The sequence below is a fragment of the Anabrus simplex genome, chromosome 3 (genome assembly GCF_040414725.1).
Source record: "Anabrus simplex isolate iqAnaSimp1 chromosome 3, ASM4041472v1, whole genome shotgun sequence".
Taxonomy (NCBI): domain Eukaryota; kingdom Metazoa; phylum Arthropoda; class Insecta; order Orthoptera; family Tettigoniidae; genus Anabrus; species Anabrus simplex.
Window position 1 is genome coordinate 266,038,939 of NC_090267.1, and position 21,261 is coordinate 266,060,199.

General features: G+C 41.2%; 1 protein-coding gene across 1 annotated transcript; it reads right to left on the reverse strand.

Annotated features, from left to right (window-relative positions):
- Positions 1-2,318: 2,318 nt before the first annotated feature.
- LOC136866227 (cytochrome P450 4g15) lies at positions 2,319-16,048 on the reverse strand. Its single transcript, XM_067143012.2, has 13 exons — positions 15,936-16,048; positions 13,967-14,184; positions 13,697-13,806; positions 11,674-11,764; positions 9,546-9,734; positions 8,296-8,365; positions 6,923-7,049; positions 5,297-5,477; positions 5,108-5,217; positions 4,525-4,593; positions 4,075-4,243; positions 3,796-3,981; positions 2,319-2,605 (listed from the first exon to the last, which is right to left on the reverse strand). The coding sequence occupies exons 2-13, from the start codon at positions 14,172-14,174 to the stop codon at positions 2,427-2,429; spliced, it is 1,689 nt and encodes a 562-aa protein (XP_066999113.2). The 5' UTR covers positions 14,175-14,184; positions 15,936-16,048; the 3' UTR covers positions 2,319-2,426.
- Positions 16,049-21,261: the final 5,213 nt, after the last annotated feature.

The following is a 21,261-nucleotide window of genomic DNA, read 5'->3' on the forward strand; positions in this document are numbered from 1 at the left end:
GTGACCACTTTTGTGAAGCATTCTCTTTCACAGTATAATCCCGAAGAATATTCAGGTACTTGTTGACTGCAGGGATAGTTCTAATCAGGATTCCGAGCTGTCCCCTATGGGTGGGGGACGCAGACGAAGAATACACCCACAGTATCCCATACCTGTCGTAAGAGGTGACTAAAAGGGGCGACCGAGGGTGATTGAATTAGAACCATGAAATTACTTGTGATTAGTACCATCATGCGGGGAACACCATGGGTCGCTTTTCCTTGCAAGTAGTACCACTATGTTAGGTACACAAAAGGTTTGTAATTAGTAGCAGCAGAGAGTGCTTCACTGGGCGTTTACAGTACCTGTGATTAGTATCACTATATGTGGAACACCACGGGCTTACGTTACCTGTGATCAGTACCACTATATGAGCGACACCGTGGGCCTGCGTTGCCTGTGATTTGTACCCACTGTGAGGAACACCACGGCAATACCGGCGCCCGTGATTAGTACACCTATGTGAAGAACACCATGGGTTTGCGTTGCCTATGAGTGGCCATTATGTGAGAAACACAGTAGGTGTGCGTTACCTGTGCGACGTACAATACTAGTGAGTAGTGCCGTAATGTGTGGAACACCGTGAGTCTACGCTACTTCTGATTAGTACCTGAGAAATACCATGGTTCTACTTTACTAGCGATAAGTACCACTATGAGGGTCAATTGACCTGGACTTTGGACCTCTTTAGACAACAAGCATCATCGATTCAGTAATACTATTGCTTCCAAATAGTTTCTGGAAAGGTGGAGCATTACGGGTCTGATCCACTGATTGTTTTAAGTTCATAATCATTGTCAATCATCATCTTTTCTGAATTATAGTCAGTGGATAGATTTTGGAATAATTTTTAACTTTCAGTATTGTGAGTTGGGTCCGCTAATTATTTTAAATTCATATTCACCCATTCATTCATTCTTTCATCACCACGTTTTGAATTCTGGTCAGTGGGTGAATTTTGGTCTTTTAAATTGTCATTACATTTTGTCTCATTTCGTACCATTAGGAACCGATTACCTAGATGTTAGGCCCATATAAACAACAAGCATCAACATCGTCATCTGGATTCCGAACTTGGACAATCTTGCAATTCAGTTTGACATGTTTGCAATATTGCTTTCTCAGTAATTAAAGTTGGTTTCGTGCCCTCGTATTTACTGCTGGAAATTATTGATATCCAGTATGACAGGGAGAGAAAGGACACTTGAGAGATTACTACGACCGGGCGAGTTGGCCGTGGGCGTAGAGGCGCGCGGCTGTCAGCTTGCATCCGGAAGATCGTGGGTTCGAATCCCACTGTCGGCAGCCGTGAAGATGGTTTTCCGTGGTTTCCCATTTTCACACCAGGCAAATGCTGGGGCTGTACCTTAATTAAGGCCACGGCCGCTTCCTTCCAACTCCTAGGCCTTTCCTATCCCATCGTCACCATAAGACCTATCTGTGTCGGTGCGACGTAAAGCCCGTAGCAAAGAAAAAAAATATTACAACGGAAAGATTTCTCGTACAAGGTTTTCAAATTTATATAATCATGCGGCTAAGACATTGTGTATGTTTCGTACAACGTATCTGTGGGAGTGGGTATTTTCGCTTATGAAGCTATGTAGGTATGTTCCGATAAAACAGGTTATTCGATTCCGATGAAAACCTGAGAGATGTTCTTAGGTTAAAATGTCCGCAGAATAGAACTCCAAATATTTAACACTTGGTTAAGGACAAAACGACTGCTAAGCATTAAAACAATAACAGATTTATAAAACCAAGCGTATTGTTTTCAACGAAAATATGGTGTTAAATTTGTAAAAATGGGCAAGAAGTTGTTTTAGTTCAGTAGGATTTAAAATGTTTGCTATGTCAAATCTCTAAATATATTTAATACTATTATAAACTTAAATTTGCTTTTTGATGCACTAATTTGTTACGTTACATCCGTCACCAATACTATGTATGATTCACGTTATGGGTAGTGCACGTTCCCGATCCGCGGAAGCCAAGGCGAGAGCTCACTCCTCGACAGTGGGTTAGAACGTTGTTCAGACTTCCAGAGATGTTGTAGTGACTGATTTCAGTGATGTTATAGGAAACAGAATGGAGTATTTCTATGTAACTAGCTGTTTAACGCCCCACAGAGGGATAGGACTCAGAACATAGCAGTTGTGTCCTGGCATTTTCTTGGTGTGAAAATGGAAAACTAGGGCTGTCGACAGTAGGATTGTAAGTCAGCATCTCTCAATCTGGAAGTGGAATGATGTCAGAGGGTAGAAGAAATGTCAAGCGATAGATTTTAGTAAATATTAAATAGTTTATTTTCACGCATTATTTTACAATCACACCATACGACTAATAGAATACAAGGATATTTTAAATTAAGATATGTTGAAATGATAAGGTTAAGCTGCGGCCTTAGCCGGACGGCGAGGCACGATCTGCAGACGGAAACCGTCTGTACGCTTGAGGATAATGTCTGCCTGCAGTCTGAAGTCCTTCTCTGTGAGGTGGGACACCATCTTGTAGTTTCTCAACACTGTAGACAGTAGGACCTTCAGCTTCAGCATGGCGTACTTGCGACCTGAAAAGAAGGCACATGTTTAGTATCAGGCCTCGGATTGTAGTTATATATTTGAACACCGGAGCAAGCATTATACTAATGAGTATAAGAATAAGCGTACGCACTTCCTCCTGTTTACTACTGCAGGAAAGGCGCAGCGCGAGGCCAGGCATGCTTCAGTTCAGTTGGTGGTTATGTAGTGTACGTGAGTTCTCGCTGCATTGTTTAGTAAAAAGGAAGTATAAAATTCAAGGATGTATATTCTGGAGTGTACTGAATACTCGTCAATCCAATGTCAGTGAAAATACCGATGTCTTTTGTGTAGGGATGTCATTACGGATATACGCCTAGATATTTTTTTCTTTTTACGAGTTGCTTTAAGTCGCACCGACACAGATAGGTCTTATGGCGATGATGGGACAGGAAAGGGCTAGAAGTGGGAAGGAAGCGGTCGTGGCCTTATTTAAGGTTCAGCCCCAGCATATGTCTGGTGTGAAAATGCGAAACCACGGAAAACCATCTTCAAGGCTGCCGACAGTGGAGTTTGAACCCACTATCACCCGAATAATGGATACTGGCCGCACTTAATCGACTGCAGTTATCGAGCTCGGTAAGGATATAGATGAAATAGAGGTGAACAGTTTTTCAGAGCACACTTTTCTCTATGTAAGTAAGGGCTATTTCAAGAAGATACGCTCCTCTTACGCGTAAATCTGCTATTTGCGAGGGCCACTTCACCGAGGAACTCATTCGTATTGAGATAATTTCAATTTTTGACCCACACAGCGTAACTGGAAATTAATTGTGCTTCGTCTCGCGTGTTAGTAGTTTTAGGAGATTTTTAATTTTCCTGTTAAATTTATGCTGGCTTAACGACAATCAAGGAATCATATTGCTTTAGTAGTAACCGACAATTTCAGATTCCTTAATGAAATATACATAAGTCTGTATCAAAGTAAATAATGTTAAGTGTCAGTGTTACTTTCCGCAATTTGACATGGCTATGACTGAACTTCAATACGGTATTTCGAGAAATTATTTTACGCAATTTTCCGTTTATATCGTTGCAAACGAACAGAATGAGGCAATTTTTGGAGTGCACAGACAAAATTATCAAGTTGTGCTTGTTAATATGTCAAGAGGGATTGAGATTCACGTTGTGTGGCGATGATATTGTATATGTTCTTGTCGAACGGAGAAATAATACTCACCCACACAGCTACGAGGACCGGCGCTGAACGGAATGTAGGAGTAGTAATGTCTAGCAGCCATCTTCTCGGGCAGGAAGTTGTCAGGGTTAAACTGATCTGGGTTGGGATAGAACTCAGGGCAGCGGTGGAGTTTAATGGTGCTGATCACAGCTGTGCATCCTTTGGGCAGGACGTAGTCTCCAGAAGCTGTAACAAATCAAAGCAATGTCAAGACAGCGTCGATGATGAAGATCTATGGGTCAATGAATGGAATTAGATTATTTCAGTTCTGCCACTCACCCAATTTTAGGTCGTGCTGTGGTCGCCTGGCAATGACGGGCACAGGAGGGTACATACGAAGAGTCTCCAGGATGACTCTCTCGAGGTACTTCATCTCAAGAGTATCTGCGAAAGTGGCAGGCCTGTCAGAGTCACCGAAGATGGAGTCAAGTTCTTCCATGACTTTCTCCTGGAAAGTAAAGTGAATGCAGCGTTATTATCTACAACTGTAAGCACTGTTACAGTCTCGAATATTTTCTCTAAAGCGAAATGTGTGGGCTTTACGGGTTCTTTGAGATGAAAATATATCTAAGGAGGCCTTTAACTACATCTGCAATGCATAAAGAATAGGAAAACTATTTAATACCCTTACGACAGAGACAATTTTGGTTACCTTTTTAATAATAGTTATAATAATATTAAAAAGAACAGTAGCAGATCTGAAGAGGATGTAATTAAATAAGAACGTACCTGTATGTCCTGATGAATTCCAAGCAGGCACAGGGCGAAGCTAGAGCCAGCGGCTGTTGTGTCATGGCCCTGAAAGAAATGATGTATCAGTTCAAGTGTTCGAGCAGCTACTAACAGAATGAGGCTGATGACTCCCGTGGCATTAATAGGAAAAGAGAAGAAATTTATGGGTAAATCATGTGGCTACGATATGTTATATGAGATGAATTAATTAATTAACTCAGACCAGGATTGGCGAGGTAGAGTGTCATCCTGATACTACAATTTGAAGTACATCCTGGTCCGGATCCTGAAATCACTCTTCAATATTGATAGTCGAATATCAAGATCGAATCCAAATTATTGGCTAGGAAGTTACTATGCTAATCCCTAAACTCCTCTGGCTGTGCAAACACCTCCAAGAGAGAAGCTAATAATATGAGGCTGAACTGAGGTCCCACGGCACCGCGCACAACAAGCTGTCATAGCCACAGGATCTACAGTTTTATGTGAATCAAAACCACAAGGATGAAGTTTTAATTTCACAATCCTACAAGCATTAGCCGGGACTTGGTGAAAAGTATAGCAGATTATATAATTATACCTCGAACATGATGGTGTCCACTTCCTCCTTGATCTCCTCGTCAGTGAGGTTTGCTCCCGCTTGACGGATCTCCAACATCAGGTCCAGGAAAGCCTTTCGCTTCTTCTCCCCTGAGATGAACATAACATCACTGTCAGTTCTAAGCGCGTGACGAGAAAATGACTGCGCCATCAACTCAGTGATACTTACCAACATCATCGTCCAAGTCATCCTTGATGTAGCCCTTCTCGTCGAAGAAGGTTCCAGCTACGCTCTGTTCCGGCTCCTTGGATTCACTGGTTTCCTCAGATGAAGGCGTGATGGAACTGACTGGTCGCAGATGGGCAGCAAGTTCGCTCTTCTCTAAGGCCTCCTGCTTGCGTGCGATTACCTGCAAGAACAACATCTCATGTTCAGTTCGTCGATTCGAAACTGGTTAGTGTGTTGTATGTTACCGGTTCTGCTTTACAGAGTCGAGGGATGGACACTAAAATGTAGTGACTAGCAGGCCTTTGAAATGTGGGTAAACTACGTCACCTACGAGGAGATGCTCCGTCGTGCCGCGAAATCATCTTAAAACATGTAAATCTCAGGACAGCAGCGATTTCAGGCACATTTTTCGAAATAATAAATCCTGCCTGATATAACGAGAAGATTATCCTGGACGCTGGTCTGACATTTACTTCATGATAGTCTCCAACTTTCTGTGAGGAGAGAGCACCAAAAGAAGTAGTACATTCGCCGCATCGATAACTGCTTAAACACACATTACAAACTGTGTGAAATACTGAAGAATATTTTTTACGTAGATCTTTGGTTTTGTGCGCATTTAGTGCTTCGTGCAGAATTTAGAGCGTCGCATGGGAATGTAGGCCTGTAGCTTCGCAACTATAAATGGTTAATACAGAGGTACGATTAAAAAAGATTAAATTACCGAGCGAGTTCGCCGTGTGGTTAGGGTCGCGTAGCTGTGAGCTTGCATTCGGTAGATGGTGGGCTCGAATTCCACCGTCGGCAACTCTGAAAATAGTTTTCCATTTTGACGCCAGCAAATGCTGGGACTGAACGTTAATTAGGGCTATAGCCGCTTCCTTCCCATTCCTAGCCTTTTCCCATCCTTGCGTCATCGAAAATCTTGAATGTGTTAGTGCGACGTTAAACCATTAGCTAAAAAACAGTGAAATTAGTAAAACAATCGCTGACGTCATTGTGAGCGGTGGTGGTGGTGTCCGCCATTTTGTGTTGAAATTGAGGTTGTCGCGACGCAGTAAAATAACTATAACTCGCGACTCCGTAGAGATAGAGTGTTGAACTTCGTATCGTTACATTTGTCTCGTACACCTCCATCATACTGCCTATTGGTTACTATAACTCTCGTATTGACGTGACCAGGTCTGTTGAAAATTGTGGTAAGTTTGCAGAACGTCTAAATATATTCGTTCTAAATGGATCAGAAACAACCTTGAATGCGTCTACAGCAGAATGTGTCAGAGAATACCAGTAACAGTGTAGTATTCCCCACTCCTTCATTTCTGTCGCCATAAACCTTGCGAACGTGGCTCCGACACAGCGCGTAGGTTTTTATTCTAATTCTCTGTTTACACTTCTAAAACCATCCAAGAAGACGGCGGGCAAGCAAACGACTACACCTATTATGTGACCGAACACTTACCATGGACATATTCAGAAGGCAGTGCCTACGTGTAGTTTCAAGTTTGGAAAATATGCTGATATTATTCACATGTCTGGAGGCTTACATCACACGTGGTGTGACGTAATATCACGTGATCATGAATCATATTTAAGACATTATTCACAGGAATGACGATTTCTTACCTTCCTTGATAGTCCGTGGATGATGCCAATCAAGCGGTCTTGCTCCTTAGCGTACTTGGACATCTTGAAGATGGGGTCTAGACGAAGCCAAAACTTATAGGTTCGTTGATGGATAATGTCACACAACCTGAAAAAAATATTAATGCATGCCATGATCATACTTAACTCAAAATTCTTATCACTATATGGAAATCAAAAGAAATCAGATAAGTACCTCATGAAAGCTTTTTACTCCTAGATACTCCTACCATTAGCAAAACTCTTTTTTTTTTTCAATTTTCTTTACGTCGCACCGACACATATAGGTCTTATGGCGACGATGTTATAGGTGTTAAAAGGGGAAACAATGGAAAACCATCTTCAGGGATGTCGACAGTGGGGTTCGAACCCACTATCTCCGGATGCAAGCTCACAGCTGCGGGCCCCTAACCGGCACGGCCAACTTGCCCGGTACTCATTTATTTAACGGATTCCTAAATCCTGATATCTATCTGGCCTCGAACATGTGATTTTAAATAGTCTTAAAGTGTGTACCATTTGTTTCCCTATCTTAGATCTGTACCGATCTTGGACCCGTAAGTTAGTGACGAGAGCTGTGAGGTAGCGGGCTCGAAATGTGTCCCACATGCTTGTTGTAGGTAATCCTATGTGAGGGTTTCACCTGTGTCTATGGTGGTTAAGACTGTGATACAATAATAACTGCGCATAACCTCCGGAGAAGCTTGGTGTAGTTCTTTCGAGTTGACTCCCTTGGGCAACCGGCGCGTCTGTGAGGATGGTCCCCTTACCTAACAATAAGATGAAATCTAGTGTTGGAGACTGCACAGACACCCAGTCCCGAGCCAGAGTAACCAATGAAGGTTAAAATCCCCGATTCGGCCGGGAATCGAATCCGGAACCCTCTGAACCGAAGGCCGCAACACTGACTATTGATCTAAGGAGGCGGACTAGATGTTATCAGATATTTTGACGACAACAACTATCCCGGAAGTTTAAGAGGTAGAGAAGGATGCAAATTGATGTGAGTTGTGCTCTTTGCCATAGTTTGTAACTTCTAGAAGAGAGTCTCAATGTTATGCTTGTCCGCTTCCGTACCGTAACGTCAGCGCAATTAGTTGCAGTTGTCGGAGGCCAGTGTTCGATTTCCGGTACTACCAGAGATTTAAGAATGGCAAGAAGGTTGGTATATGCTTAGCAGCTCAGATACATTGGACGTGTGCCTGAAATGTTCTGTATCACCTCGAGATGAGGGCACAAGTTTACGTTTTAATGTCATGTTATATTTAGTTTAAATGTCAAATAGGACAGTTTACCCGTACTTCCGTCCAGTGTTATTACAGGCTGACAAGTTCTACATTGGTTGGACTACTCACTTCATAACTGCCATAGCGTAGTCGTAGCCGGAGTGGTCCTGTGTGGTCCTTGTAATGCCCATAGCCGTCTCTGAAACAAAGATGAAAGGTGGCTCTGAACTCTGCAATATTAAAAAAAAAATTAAAATACAATTTGGTATTGTCGATTTATTTGAGAAGATATTAACTCTGTTAAATGTGATATTGAGTTAAGCAGCCTAGGCGGGGGAAATGACTCACAAGATAGCTGTTGTTAAATGGCCCAAAAATTTAAAATAATATTTTTAATATTGCCGCCTCTGTGGTGTAGTGGTTAGCGTGATTAGCTGCCACCCCCGGAGGTCCGGGTTCGATTCCCGGCTCTGCCACGAAATTTGAAAAGTGGTACGAGGGCTGGAACGGGGTCCACTCAGCCTCGGGAGGTCAACTGAGTAGAGGTGGGTTCGATTCCCACCTCAGCCATCCTCGAAGTGGTTTTCCGTGGTTTCCCACTTCACCTCCAGGCGAATGCCGGGATGGTACCTAACTTAAGGCCACGGCCGCTTCCTTCCCTCTTCCTTGTCTATCCCTTCCAATCTTCCCATCCCCCTACAAGGCCCCTGTTCACCATAGCAGGTGAGGCCGCCTGGGCGAGGTACTGGTCATACTCCCCAGTTGTATCCCCCGACCAAGAGTCTGAAGCTCCAGGACACTGCCCTTGAGGCGGTAGAGGTAGGATCCCTCGCTGAGTCCGAGGGAAAAGCCGAACCTGGAGGGTAAACAGATGATGATGATGATGATGATTTTTAATATTAGCAGATACCACACACTTTAATAATAATAATGTTATTTGCTTTACGTCCCACTAACTACTCTTACGGAATTTAGTCCCGCAGGAGTTCTTTTACGGGCCAGTAAATCTACCGACACGAGGCTGTCGTATATGAGCACCCTCAAATACTACCGGACTGAGCCAGGATCGAACCTGCCAAGTTGGGGTCAGAAGGCCAGCGCCTTAACCGTCTGAGCCACTCAGCCCGGTAAAAAACCTCACTTTAAAAAAGTAGCTACAAATTTCAAAATAATAAATTGCGTTTTGCGCCTGGGAAGCTTTGAATAGATACCGGATCGATTTTCTAAAACACCATAATTTCGGAAATATTTACTGTATTTAGGTAAAAATTCAAAATCGACTTAATTAGAACCACATTGTTCAATTCTTAAAACTCCATACAGATAAGACTAAACTTATATATTTCAATAAGGTCTCCCAGTAATGAGAGTGCACTTACCCAGTAGAATGTCGACTGTGGACTCGCTCATGTAGTCGTGGATGTCAAACACTCGTCCTGAATCACATTCCTTCTTCAGCCTCTTCACCAGAGTCCTGCCGTTCTCATTGAACAAGCCTACAAATCCCTTGAGCACGTTCAAGTGGAAGGTGGGAGCGATCAGCTTGCGGTGAGATCTCCATTTGTCACCTGGAAAGCAATTTACTGAACTCACTACGACATTTTCAATATTTTTAAAGGCAGGGGATACGTTCCTAATTACCAAAGTTCCGTAACTTAATTTTCTTTATTACTAACTGGTTAGGATGACCAACCCTATAGGTGAAGAATGTGGGACAGGGGAGTCAGAAAGGGAGACGGACATTGCGGAGTTTTGATATTTGCTTTACGTCGCACCGACACAGATAGGTCTTATGGGGACGATTGGACAGGAAAGACCTAGGAATGGGAAGGAAGCGGCCGTGGCCTTAATTAAGGTACAGCCCCAGCATTTGCCTGGTGTGAAAATGGGAAACCACGGAAAACCATTTTCAGGGCTGCCGACAGTGGGATTAGAACCCACTATCTCCCGGATGCGAGCTCACAGCTGCGCTCCCCTAACCGCACGGCCAACTCGCCCGGTTCGGAGTTTTGAAGGACACAACGCAGTTATAATGTAGTCATCTTTCTTCTCTTCTCTTACAAAGAATTTGATTCATTATCCGACCTAATTTCTATAATATCTTGCAGAACGTAGATAGGCTACAGAAAGACGAAAATTAGTACTTTACTTTTTGGCACGCTAACATATTTCTAGAGAATCACGTAACATTGTTATTTATATCCAAATTCGAACATCTTATTATTTCTTATTCGTATCACAATGTCGTTGCCTGCTGCCATTTCTTGATGGATACAGTACTTTTGTATCCATCTCTTGGCACAGACCAGAGTAAAGTGTAGCTTTCACCGAAGTCCTAGTCTCATCCATGGCTGTGACAATATGGAAGCTGCTAGGGTATGGGTGCTGCTGAGTAATGACATTCAGAGCACGACTAGTGCATCTGAGTGTTATGAAAGGTATTGCTCATAGGGTCAGTCGTGCTGTAATAGCACTTTCTGACCCAGTGAGGAAAGCAATGGCAAACTACCTCACTCCTCATCTTGCCTAGTACGCCTCATTTTGATGCTGCCATTGGTTTTTGCGGTTTCCTTATAACCGCATAACCTTTGGTGGTGCTATTTGAGGATCCAACCAGCCTCTGGGCTGATGACCTAACAGACAGACAGACATCGCAATGTCTTTATCATTAAGGACAATATTCAAACAGGCTTTGAAGGTCATATCAAGGTCCACTTTTTCTTGAAGTTCTCCTTTTAAGTGAACCCAAATGAAGCCAGAGGTCTGATCGCAATATTAGCTCTTGAATGAAAGTTCGTTCCACAAAGATGCATTTCTTGGTGAATTTGCTAACCTGCAAGGTAGCGGGGCAACGTATTTTTATTGATCATGGAAACCATCCAATACCTTCGTCAGAAATACACTTGAAGTTAACAATAAATAGTAGTGAACTAAAGGCATCTGTCACACACAAAACAATTTAACTGCCCCGCATAACTCGGGAGGAAGTTTCACCCAATACCTGTTATAGATTTTATATAATATTTTAAGAGCCATACCATGAAGCAGAAGACATAGCCCTCCACAACATAACAATAGTCCACTTAATGATACTGTCGAATAGTTCTAGGGATATATCATCATCCCTATGTACTTAAGTGTGACTGATGATCGATATTACTGTGCTAAACTTAACATTGCAACTCCCGTGACTGTAATGAATATATGAGCTGATGTACGAGGACTTGAAATAAGATATTATCTCTGCATTTTCCTGCAGAAAATTACACTCGGTACAGCCTTATGTAGAGGGCTGTATTCGCCGTTGTGCTTTTCTGTGGTGGTTTGTATGATGTGCCGTATATAAATGAAGATCGAGCTAGCGAAATGAACTAGACGTTGCTAAGGTCACCGGCAGGCCGGAAATCGAACGCGGGGCTCTTTGAACAGAAGGCCACCACGATGACGATTCAACCAATGATCTGAACATTTCTACCATTCTTTGATTGATATAAGAGTAAAACTTACCTGAGCTGATGAGCAGTCCTTCACCCAGCCAGGGCTTGAACCAGCGGTACTCCTTGGATTTCTCTAGATGAACGTTGCTGCTGAGGATCAGCTGTGGAGGAAGATGGAATTCACATTACTGTTTCACATCTTAAAAAATGGGATTCTCTAATGCGCCAGCAGACAAGAAAGGATTAACGTGACTGTACCAGAGGGTACAATTCAACACACGACAACACTTTTTACTCAACACAAGGCCTTACTAATTATTCCAACAATTCTGAGGTTACACATTTACACTGTCCAGGGATTCCTACCGATAATATGGCAGTCTTAAATGTATACATGACAAATTGTGTGGACGTATAAGAAATCGTAGTCTTTGTTCAAAACCACATAACCCCATCTGAAGTAATCAGTTTCCCGAATCTGTACATTTCAACTTTCAGAGGTCATTACTTCGAGATATTATTTGCTAGGAGCAAGAGCCAAGGAAAAGTTTCATTATAATAGGAACCTGAGGATCGAATCATACCTGCCATAATCATACTGTCTGCAACAATCATAAGAAATCTTTTACAGTATATTTACATGAAGATTCCTTCACGTTATTTTAAAGAACGGATGTTGTAATTACATTTAAATTGCTTGCTTGTACATTGTTTCGTGTTTCAAGGTTAATCCAGATTAAATTCATTTATTCATGAAAAGAAAATACGAGGACTATTGTGTTTCAATCTCAACAAGAATGTCAATTTACACGTCTAAGATCAACAAGTGGTAGGAATACGTGTAGCGTGGTTTATAAACTATCAGAAAGAGAGCGTGTGTTAGTTACGTAATTATGATCAATCGAGCAAACCATCATGATTTTAACCTTGATATTTCAGTGAAGATGTCTTGGCAAATTATCTGAGTTGCTAACATAACGGAAACTTTGATATCATATCACATAATGTGCGGAAGTTGCTCACTCTAAGAACGTTCAATCAGTTAATTCAGTTGTCACGAGAAAGCAAAAATGTAAAGAATGCATCTACACAATGTAGTAATAAGATACATTACCATAAGTGAACAGATCATAGTGAGAGCTTAGTAGGCTCCTCAAGTGAACTATTCACATTTTAAGTGTTCTATTGATGTTGCCTATCATTGAGTGCCTGGGTAAAAGATGTGTAGAAAGATCTAAAAAGAAAAGAATGTTCCTGAAAATAATATACGTTATATTAAATTCAGGTACAACAATTTGAGGGCAAACATCCAAAGTAATAGTACAGAGACAAAAAAAAAAAGATGGTTTATGGTTTATTCCAGGGCTCTGATTTGTGACCATTCCCGTTTAACCGTTACTAGATGTGCAGACAGAGAACCTCATGTATCATGTAAGAAGGTGACGTTATGCTGTGCGTACAGTACGAAGCTTAGACTGTGGGCAAATACAAGAAGGAGTATTAAGAATCAGAGGAACTAAGATCACGTTTCTGTATCTTCATAACGGAGAGGATAATGAGGAAAAAAGTTACCAAGAGAGTAGCTTGCTTTAGAGAGGCCTAAAAGGGATCAACTTTTGGAAAGTTTGGAAATAAAGAATTTGAATCAGTAGTAGAATTCAGAAAAAATATAATATCATGCGATCGAACAGTGTCTGGTGAGCTTAAAGAAAACGTGACAATGTTGAGACCAGCGTTAATGTATGGGAAGTATATTACACGCGTACAGATGGATGTGTGGAGTCCTAAATATATCAGAGGGACAGGGAAATTAGCAGAACTAGCAGAAAAAATTCAAGATGTTTTTCTATTTGATAAAACTAGAACAAATGTATGGGGGGAAGAAGTTAATGAAAAAGGAGGTAGGGATGAGAAGTAGAGGAGGAAGAAACTGACAAGAATCCGGAGGAAAATAATTGCAGGACTATAGGATGGAGAAGCTTTGATAAAGTGGCATGGAATAAATACAGGGCAAGGTTAAGAAAGAAGAAGATTAGTGTTGCATGTTTAAATCTGTCCTCAATTATTAGTGTACAGCAATCTTCAGAACTCACCTCAATATCACGAGGGTCGTACAAGAAGACCAAGAGACGACGAGGTCCCAGCCAGACTCTCACGACTTTACCATACTTCACAGCCTCTCTTAGCGCATATTCCAGGAAACCTGAAACATTCAGAAAACTCAGCGTGTCAAGGTCTCAGATCGAGCCCGATAAACAGTAACAGTTTAGTGTGGTGGATAACAGCACTACACAATAGTAATATGTGAAGGAAATAACCAACGCACAAAGATAAATAAAGTGAAGGGTTAAGAAGATAGTTACGATCGGGCGTGTTATGCTTGACGGCGAGGAGAGCATTGCCAAAGACAGGTACTGTCTCTGGTCCAGGAATCTTGTTGCCCATCTCGACAAACCGTGACGTCATCTGGCGGTAGTAGATGAACCACAGGAATGCACTGATGGCCAACAGCGGGTAGAAGAGGACGTTGTGGAACAACGTTCCCTCCATCATTTCGGGTATCACCGACATTTTACAGAGCCTGCAAGAGAACAAGTTTTTATTCAGTTTTAACGAACATAGTAGACAACCTACATTACGAGGGGTGACAGATTACTGTTCGCCCTTTAATAAAGACACCTGGAGGAAGTGGTTTCGGTGGGCATGGTGAGTCGGATGCCCGTTTTCTTGTACGTTTGAACACTGTACAAACGATTTCCGAAGAGTTAGTGTAGCATGGTCGAGCATTTTTAGAAAACTGTGGAAGAAATTAGGAAGGTTTCTCTAATATTCATAAAGAAATGAGTTTTTCTACTTATGTGTTATCGTGCTCCTTTGATCTGAAGAATGAAGTTGAAACAAACTCTATAGGTAAGTAAAATGAGGATGTTCCACAGTGTATGTACTGTAACACTACCACAGCTCCAGTTCGTTCCAACGTGATGCCTTATTGCCAACAATTACGCACTGTTGAATTAACGTGATGAGTTTTTTAACAAGAAAAGTACACGTTGAAAAATCAACGGATATGTATATGATTGTTTAATGTTTCCCATTGGTATTTGTTGGACGATGATAGAATGCGTATTTTAAAATTTCCTGTGAACTTCTTCCTGATGAACGCAACGTAAAGCTGTCCACGGGGGCAGAAACCTATGTTGCTGAACGATTAATAGTAATTTTAAAAACCGGGATGAAGAGAAAACGTTGTCTTTTGCGAGTGAAAAACATGATAGTGTAACAATACACAGAACTTAGTTTTTCAATTCAGACTACGTTTGAAAACCAACTATATTGGGATCCCAGTGGGACTTATCAGATACATGTATTCCTACACCCTTGTAGGTTAAGAAGCTACCCGAATTCAAACGTGTAGCTTCCTATTCCTTGAGATTAGTTTATCCTGACAAATGACTGTGGAAATGACTATTATAATGATGAAAAATGTTTTATGTTGTTGTCAATAGAGCAGGTGATATTGGATAGCCATCTATTAAATGACTCTCAGTATGCTCGCATCATGTTTATTAGATAATCTAATGAAGCTATATCGAAATACATTTAACCTGACGAAGGAGTTGCAAGAAATATTGTTCCATTTCAGGAAAATAACACATTAGTCTCTAATTTGATGTCAGAATTTTACTGATATCAAAACTGGGATAATTCATATTAGCCAGCACAGGAGTGTGCTACGGCATAAGAAGAAAAACAAGAGTTCAGGCCAAACACTAGGCAAGAAAATTCACTGAATAGAACATTCGAGGCAGTTGATTTGATGCCACTTCACCCGACGTTAAACTTTTCACTATAGCACAAGGCATCTCGACTTAGAGAAGTGGGATGATGACCACAGGGCCATACTGAGTCTGAAACTGATTCCATTTACTTGTCCGACCTTCCTTGGTGAACATTATCCCTTCTGCCTTCGACAATATTATATCTGTGAAGCCTAAAATGCCATTTCTATACCCTTCATTCGTCGAAGGATGGAAACTCTTCTATTTCCACATCTGATTAGAGTTCAGAAAGGAGTTTTGTACTTCCATTAACAATTACTACCTTCGGGTACACTTCCTTCAAGATGAACGTTGAACCTTGTCTCCCTCTACCTTCATCTGGTCAAATCCCACAACATTGCGGCCTTCTCGTCTGATATCTAAGAGTCTGATTTATAGTATTCAAATTTGTGAACTCAGACTTCTTTAGAAGTGTAGAAAGAGAATGGCTACACCTCTATTAGAATGAGGAGGGTTTCAGTAACTTTAGAAACTAAATGATCGTACACCTTACCTCGTTGATCTAGCTGGTCGCAGTCAACGATGGCTTGAGACTGTCTGACGAGCTGGAGACTCAGAACCCTGCTTTTAGAGCTGCCGACAGCTGACGTAAATCATCCTCGGATACCATTCAATGTAAATTCCATGCATACAATAGTTGCAAATCATTTCCACTCTCAACACGTGATGTAAGTCAACAACTTGTTGGTAATGATTAGCCTTTATTCAAATGACAGAACTCCGAGCATTCAGCTGAGATTTTTGCACTTCCAGGAATAACTCAGAATGCAAATTGTCCACATTCGACAAGGAACGCTTAACCGAGACCACAGTTGTTTCTATTTACTCGTGCCAGGCCCCTTTCTTTCATATTTAAAATAATCCGAATTACCTTGGTCAATTATTGTTCACCGTAGTGAGTAGCTCACACCTTCTGAGTTCAAATTGTCGGGCTCGATCCCCACTCAGTCCGGTGGTAATGTGAAAATGCTCAAATACGTCACTCACTTGTGAGTACATTACTGGCACCTAAAGGAATATCCGACCGTCGGGAATCTCCAAAAATCGTAAAATAGTTTGACGGACGCAAAATTATTACTATATTATTATTATTATTATTATTATTATTATTATTATTATTATTATTATTATTATTATTATTATTATTTCATACATTGATTCATTCGATTAGGCCATCTTATGATCACATGAAACAGTTTTATTTCTCCTTTCTTCACAAAGCTTTCTTACCCTTTCCCGATGTTGTTTTCTTTCTTCAGTCCATGTACTGCTTGATTTCTTCTTGGCTTTCTCTGGAAGTTTACTAACAAGTATTGCTTTCCGAAATTCTTTTCTAATGTTGACTAGACCCAAATCACCTTCGGCTTCTATTATTATTATTATTATTATTATTATTATTATTATTATTATTATTATTATTATTATTATTATTATTATTATTATTATTATTTGTAGAGTTATAATTGGGAGACATGGCCGGGGAATTCCAGGAAGTTTATTTCTATACGTTCAATCAATCAATCAATCAATCAGATAATCAATCATTCAATCAATCGATCAATCAATCAGTCAATCATCGATGATCTGCATTTAGGACTGTCGTCCAGGTGGCAGATTCCCTATGAATTGTTTACCTAGGTTTTAATTATCTTCTTATCTTATTTGTATCCGACCTCCACCCTACGGTCTAAGTATAGAGAGCCTGCCTCTTACCACGAGGTCCAGCCTTCCATTCCGGGCCACATCAGGGATTTTTATCTCGATTTGACGTTGACTAATGTTCAGTCACAGTTATTGGAGACGATCGATCACATTGCATTAGTTTCCTTTAGGTGCGTGCAGAGGCTCTATTGCGGGCTTGTACTGTGTTTCAAGGGAAGCTCTTCTCTGGCTCTCAAACTTCGATATGGAACTTTAGTTGTGAACTTTAGAGGGTTGTTGTATAATTGCTTTGATGATCATACGCTAAATAAATAAATATTATTATTAAATAAATAAATAAATAAATAAATAAATAAATAAATAAATAAATAAATAAATAAATAAATAAATAAATAAATAAATAAATAGATAAATAGATAAATAAATATATATATATTACATTAATTATATATACAATATATATATAATTATATATTTATATATATTTATTTATGTGCATACGGTATATTTATTTATTTATTTATTTATTTATTTATTTATTTATTTATTTACAACTCTTATTCTCTTCCGGCTACCCCACAGTCTAGGTATAGAGAGCTTGCCTCTTACGGCGAGGCCGAGGGTTCCATTCTGGGCCACATTAGGGATTTTTATCTGGATTTGAGGAATCGTTCGAGGTCCTATCAGCCTACGCGAGAATAACTGAGATGTCCGACCCGTTCTACAGTGCCAAGAATAATGGCCGAGAGGAATAGTACGTTGACCACGCACCACCTGCGAATCTGCAGGTCCTCGAACTGAGCAGCGACCGGCCAAGGCTCATTCATTTTCCTAGTGTATAATTCTGAATTACTGGAAGAAGTAAACAACAGTACTGTACAGTATTACTATTGGTGTCATTTCTATAAAATATGTAATGTGTATTAAATATATGTATATGCTGTACTACTGGGGGCGTGATTAGCTCAGTGGCTTAGCTGCTGGCTTCCCACCCGGAAGGCTGAGGTTCGAATCCCGGTCGGTTCTGGGTCGAGATTTTCATCTCAAGAATCACGTAGCGTCAGGAATGTCTTAAACCCCCGGCCGTGATTAGCTCAGTGGCTTAGCTGCTGGCTTCCCACCCGGAAGGCTGAGGTTCGAATCCCGGTTGTTCTGGGTCGAGATTTTCATCTCAAGAATCACGTGGAGTCAGGAGGGTCTTAAACCCCCGGCCAAAACCAAAATGAGCCTGGGAGACTCCAGTGACCCCAGATATAACTGGAATAGGCTGAAGACAGTTACTGTACTACTGTGCTTTGATAGGAAATTCTAAGCAAGAACAGACTTGTGTTAGTGTATAATAATTAGTCCCATTAGTGGATTATGTAAAGGAGGTATCTTATGAATTTCATTTTATATTTTAACCACCTTTATGAATCCTGTATACACCGGGGCGAAATCCGGCCCCTCGGGTTTCGTATGAGGACAAGATTTGCTGTAATAAAAATAATAATAATAATAATAATAATAATAATATAGCAACAGCTACCGTGTGTAGGTATCTTGGCGCGTCAGTTTTGGCGTTCCTGTTTACTCTTCCAGATGGCAGAGAAAGGGATCTCTGTTGAGTGAGCTGTGGTTGACTTTTAATTCATTTTACCGGGTAAACATAAATATGTCGCCGGACTGAGTGGCTCATACGGTTGAGACACTGGCCTTCTGAACTCAACTTGCCAGGCTCAATCCTAGCTCAGTCCGGTGGTATTTGAAGGTGCTCGAATACGTCAGCGTCGTATCGGTAGATGTACTGGCACGTAAAAGTACTCTTGGCACCTCTGCGCCTCCAAAAACAGTAAAAAGTATAAAGACAAAGACACCTCCGTACAGGCCATGAAGGCCCTTGGAGGAGTGGAAGGTGAAGGCTTCCACCATTGTTAACCGCGGCACGTGATGGGGTAGAGTGGTTAGCTCTACGCCCGGCCGCCTTTGCCCCCAGGAATTAACCTGGTACTCATTTTTGGTGTAGGCTGAGTGAACCTCAGGGCCATATGATTCTCCGGAAGTGGAAATCTCGTTTCTTAAATTTTACGACTTCCTGACGGGGATTCGAACCCGCGTCCTTCCAGGCGAACCGAGCACGCCTTTACCGCCTCGGCCAGGCAGCCCCTCGTAAAAAGTATAGTGGGGCGAAAAACTATTATTATTATTATTATTATTATTATTATTATTATTATTATTATTATTATTATTATTACGGGGAGAGTTGGCCGTGCGGTTAGGATCGCATAGCTCTAAGCTTGCATCCGGGAAATAGTTGGTTCGAGCCCCACTGTCGGCAACCTGAAGATGGTTTTCTGTGGTTTCCCATTTTCACACCAGGCAAATGCTGCGCTGTACCTTAATTAGGACCACGGCCGCTTCCTTCCCATTCCTAGGCCTTTCCTATCCCATCGTCACAATAATACCTATCTGTGCCAGTGAGACATAAAGCCAATTCTAAAAAATATTATTATTATTATTATTATTATTATTATTATTATTATTATTATTATTATTATTATTATTATTATTATTATTATTATTATTATTATTATTATTATTATTGCCCCCGTGGCTCAGGCGGCAGCGCGCCGGCCTCTCACCGCTGGATACCGTGGTTCAAATCTCGGTCACTCCATGTGAGATTTGTGCTGGACAAAGCGGAGGCGGAACAGGTTTTTCACCGGGTACTCCGGTTTTGCCTGTCATATTTCATTCCAGCAACACTTTTCATTAACATTTCATCTACCAGTCATTTATCACTGCCCTAGAGGAGTGCGACAGGCTTCGGCAGCCGGCACATTTCCTATCCTCGCCGCTAGATGGGGCTACATTCATTCCATCCCTGACCCGGTCGAATGACTGGAAACAGGCTGTGGATTTTCATTATTATTATTATTATTATTATTATTATTATTATTATTATTATTATTATTATTATTATTATTATTATTATTATTATTATTATTATTACAAATAATGTGTCAACATGCCTACATCGTACAACATGGAAAATTGAATGGCAGTGTTTACACTCTTTAGAAATCTGACAACTTCTGTTTGATCCCTCAATCTTGGAATCCGGAGGCTTACGCGCTACCACTGATCGATACAGATAAATTCACTTTGGTTGCCATGAGTCTACTATCCAGGTAGTCCGAGACGTCCCGCTACGGAGATGGGATAACAACGTACAGCCAGCGACTCAACGCCGTGCCGAGCGGGTGAAATATCTGGATGTCATAAAGAGGGTAAGAACTTCGGGTGGATGAGTTCCTTCAAGTCCCTCACGTAGAAGACATGGCAGCGAAATTCATCCTGTAGCACCTACGCTTCATATAAAGATCGGCTCCACTGACACGTGGCAGTAGCTTGACAGTGGCAAGTGATACTTCGCGTCTACGGCTGTATGTCGTTGGAATGCTTTTGCTGTCGTTAACGGTGATCTAGTACAGCAGGGGTTGGCAACGCAGTGATCGCAAACGCCACGATGCCCTTTTGCAAGGTATTTGTCACCCGCCTTATATTTTATAATTCTGTGCAATATTTTTAATGCTTTCCTTTGATAAAAATAAAAACATTTACATTTTAATTTATTTGTTAAACAGTCGTCACTGGCCAACCAGTTTGAAACTCAGTTGTAGTACTGTCTCTAGTGTTCTAGCAAAACGGCGACGATGGGATAGGAAAGGCCTAGGAGTGGGAAGGAAGCGGCTGTGGCCTTAATTAAGGTACAGCCTCAGCATTTGCCTGGCGTGAAAATTGGAAACCACGGAAAAACCACCTTCAGGGCTGCCGACAACGGGGTACGAACCCACTATCTCCCGGATGCAAGCTCACAGTTGCGAGCCCCTAACCGCACGGCCAACTCGCCCGCTGAAGAAAAACCCATGCCATTCACTTTGGGTTTAGAAACGGTCTTTACACTGGGGACCCTATGGCTTTTATTCAATTATTTAGTTTTAAAGTATCTTTACCAACAAGAAACTGTCTCCACTTGCTTCACTGATGATGAAAAAGATGTTGACAAAATTTAAACTTGATACTCTTACTTTGAAACATTTTGGGCTTGACAGTAAGGATGTTATTTAAGACAACCAAAATGTTGTGCTGGAAACAAACCGCTCACAATACAATTG

Bases quoted from the DNA above. Each gene is read 5' to 3' on its own strand.
- LOC136866227 (XM_067143012.2), bottom strand. From the start codon at position 14,174: ATGTCGGTGATACCCGAAATGATGGAGGGAACGTTGTTCCACAACGTC. The intron at 13,807-13,966 runs GTAACTATCTTC...TGAATGTTTCAG, and splicing joins CAAGCATAACACGCCCGATC to GTTTCCTGGAATATGCGCTA. The intron at 9,735-11,673 runs GTAAGTTTTACT...ATTGCTTTCCAG, and splicing joins AGGACTGCTCATCAGCTCAG to GTGACAAATGGAGATCTCAC.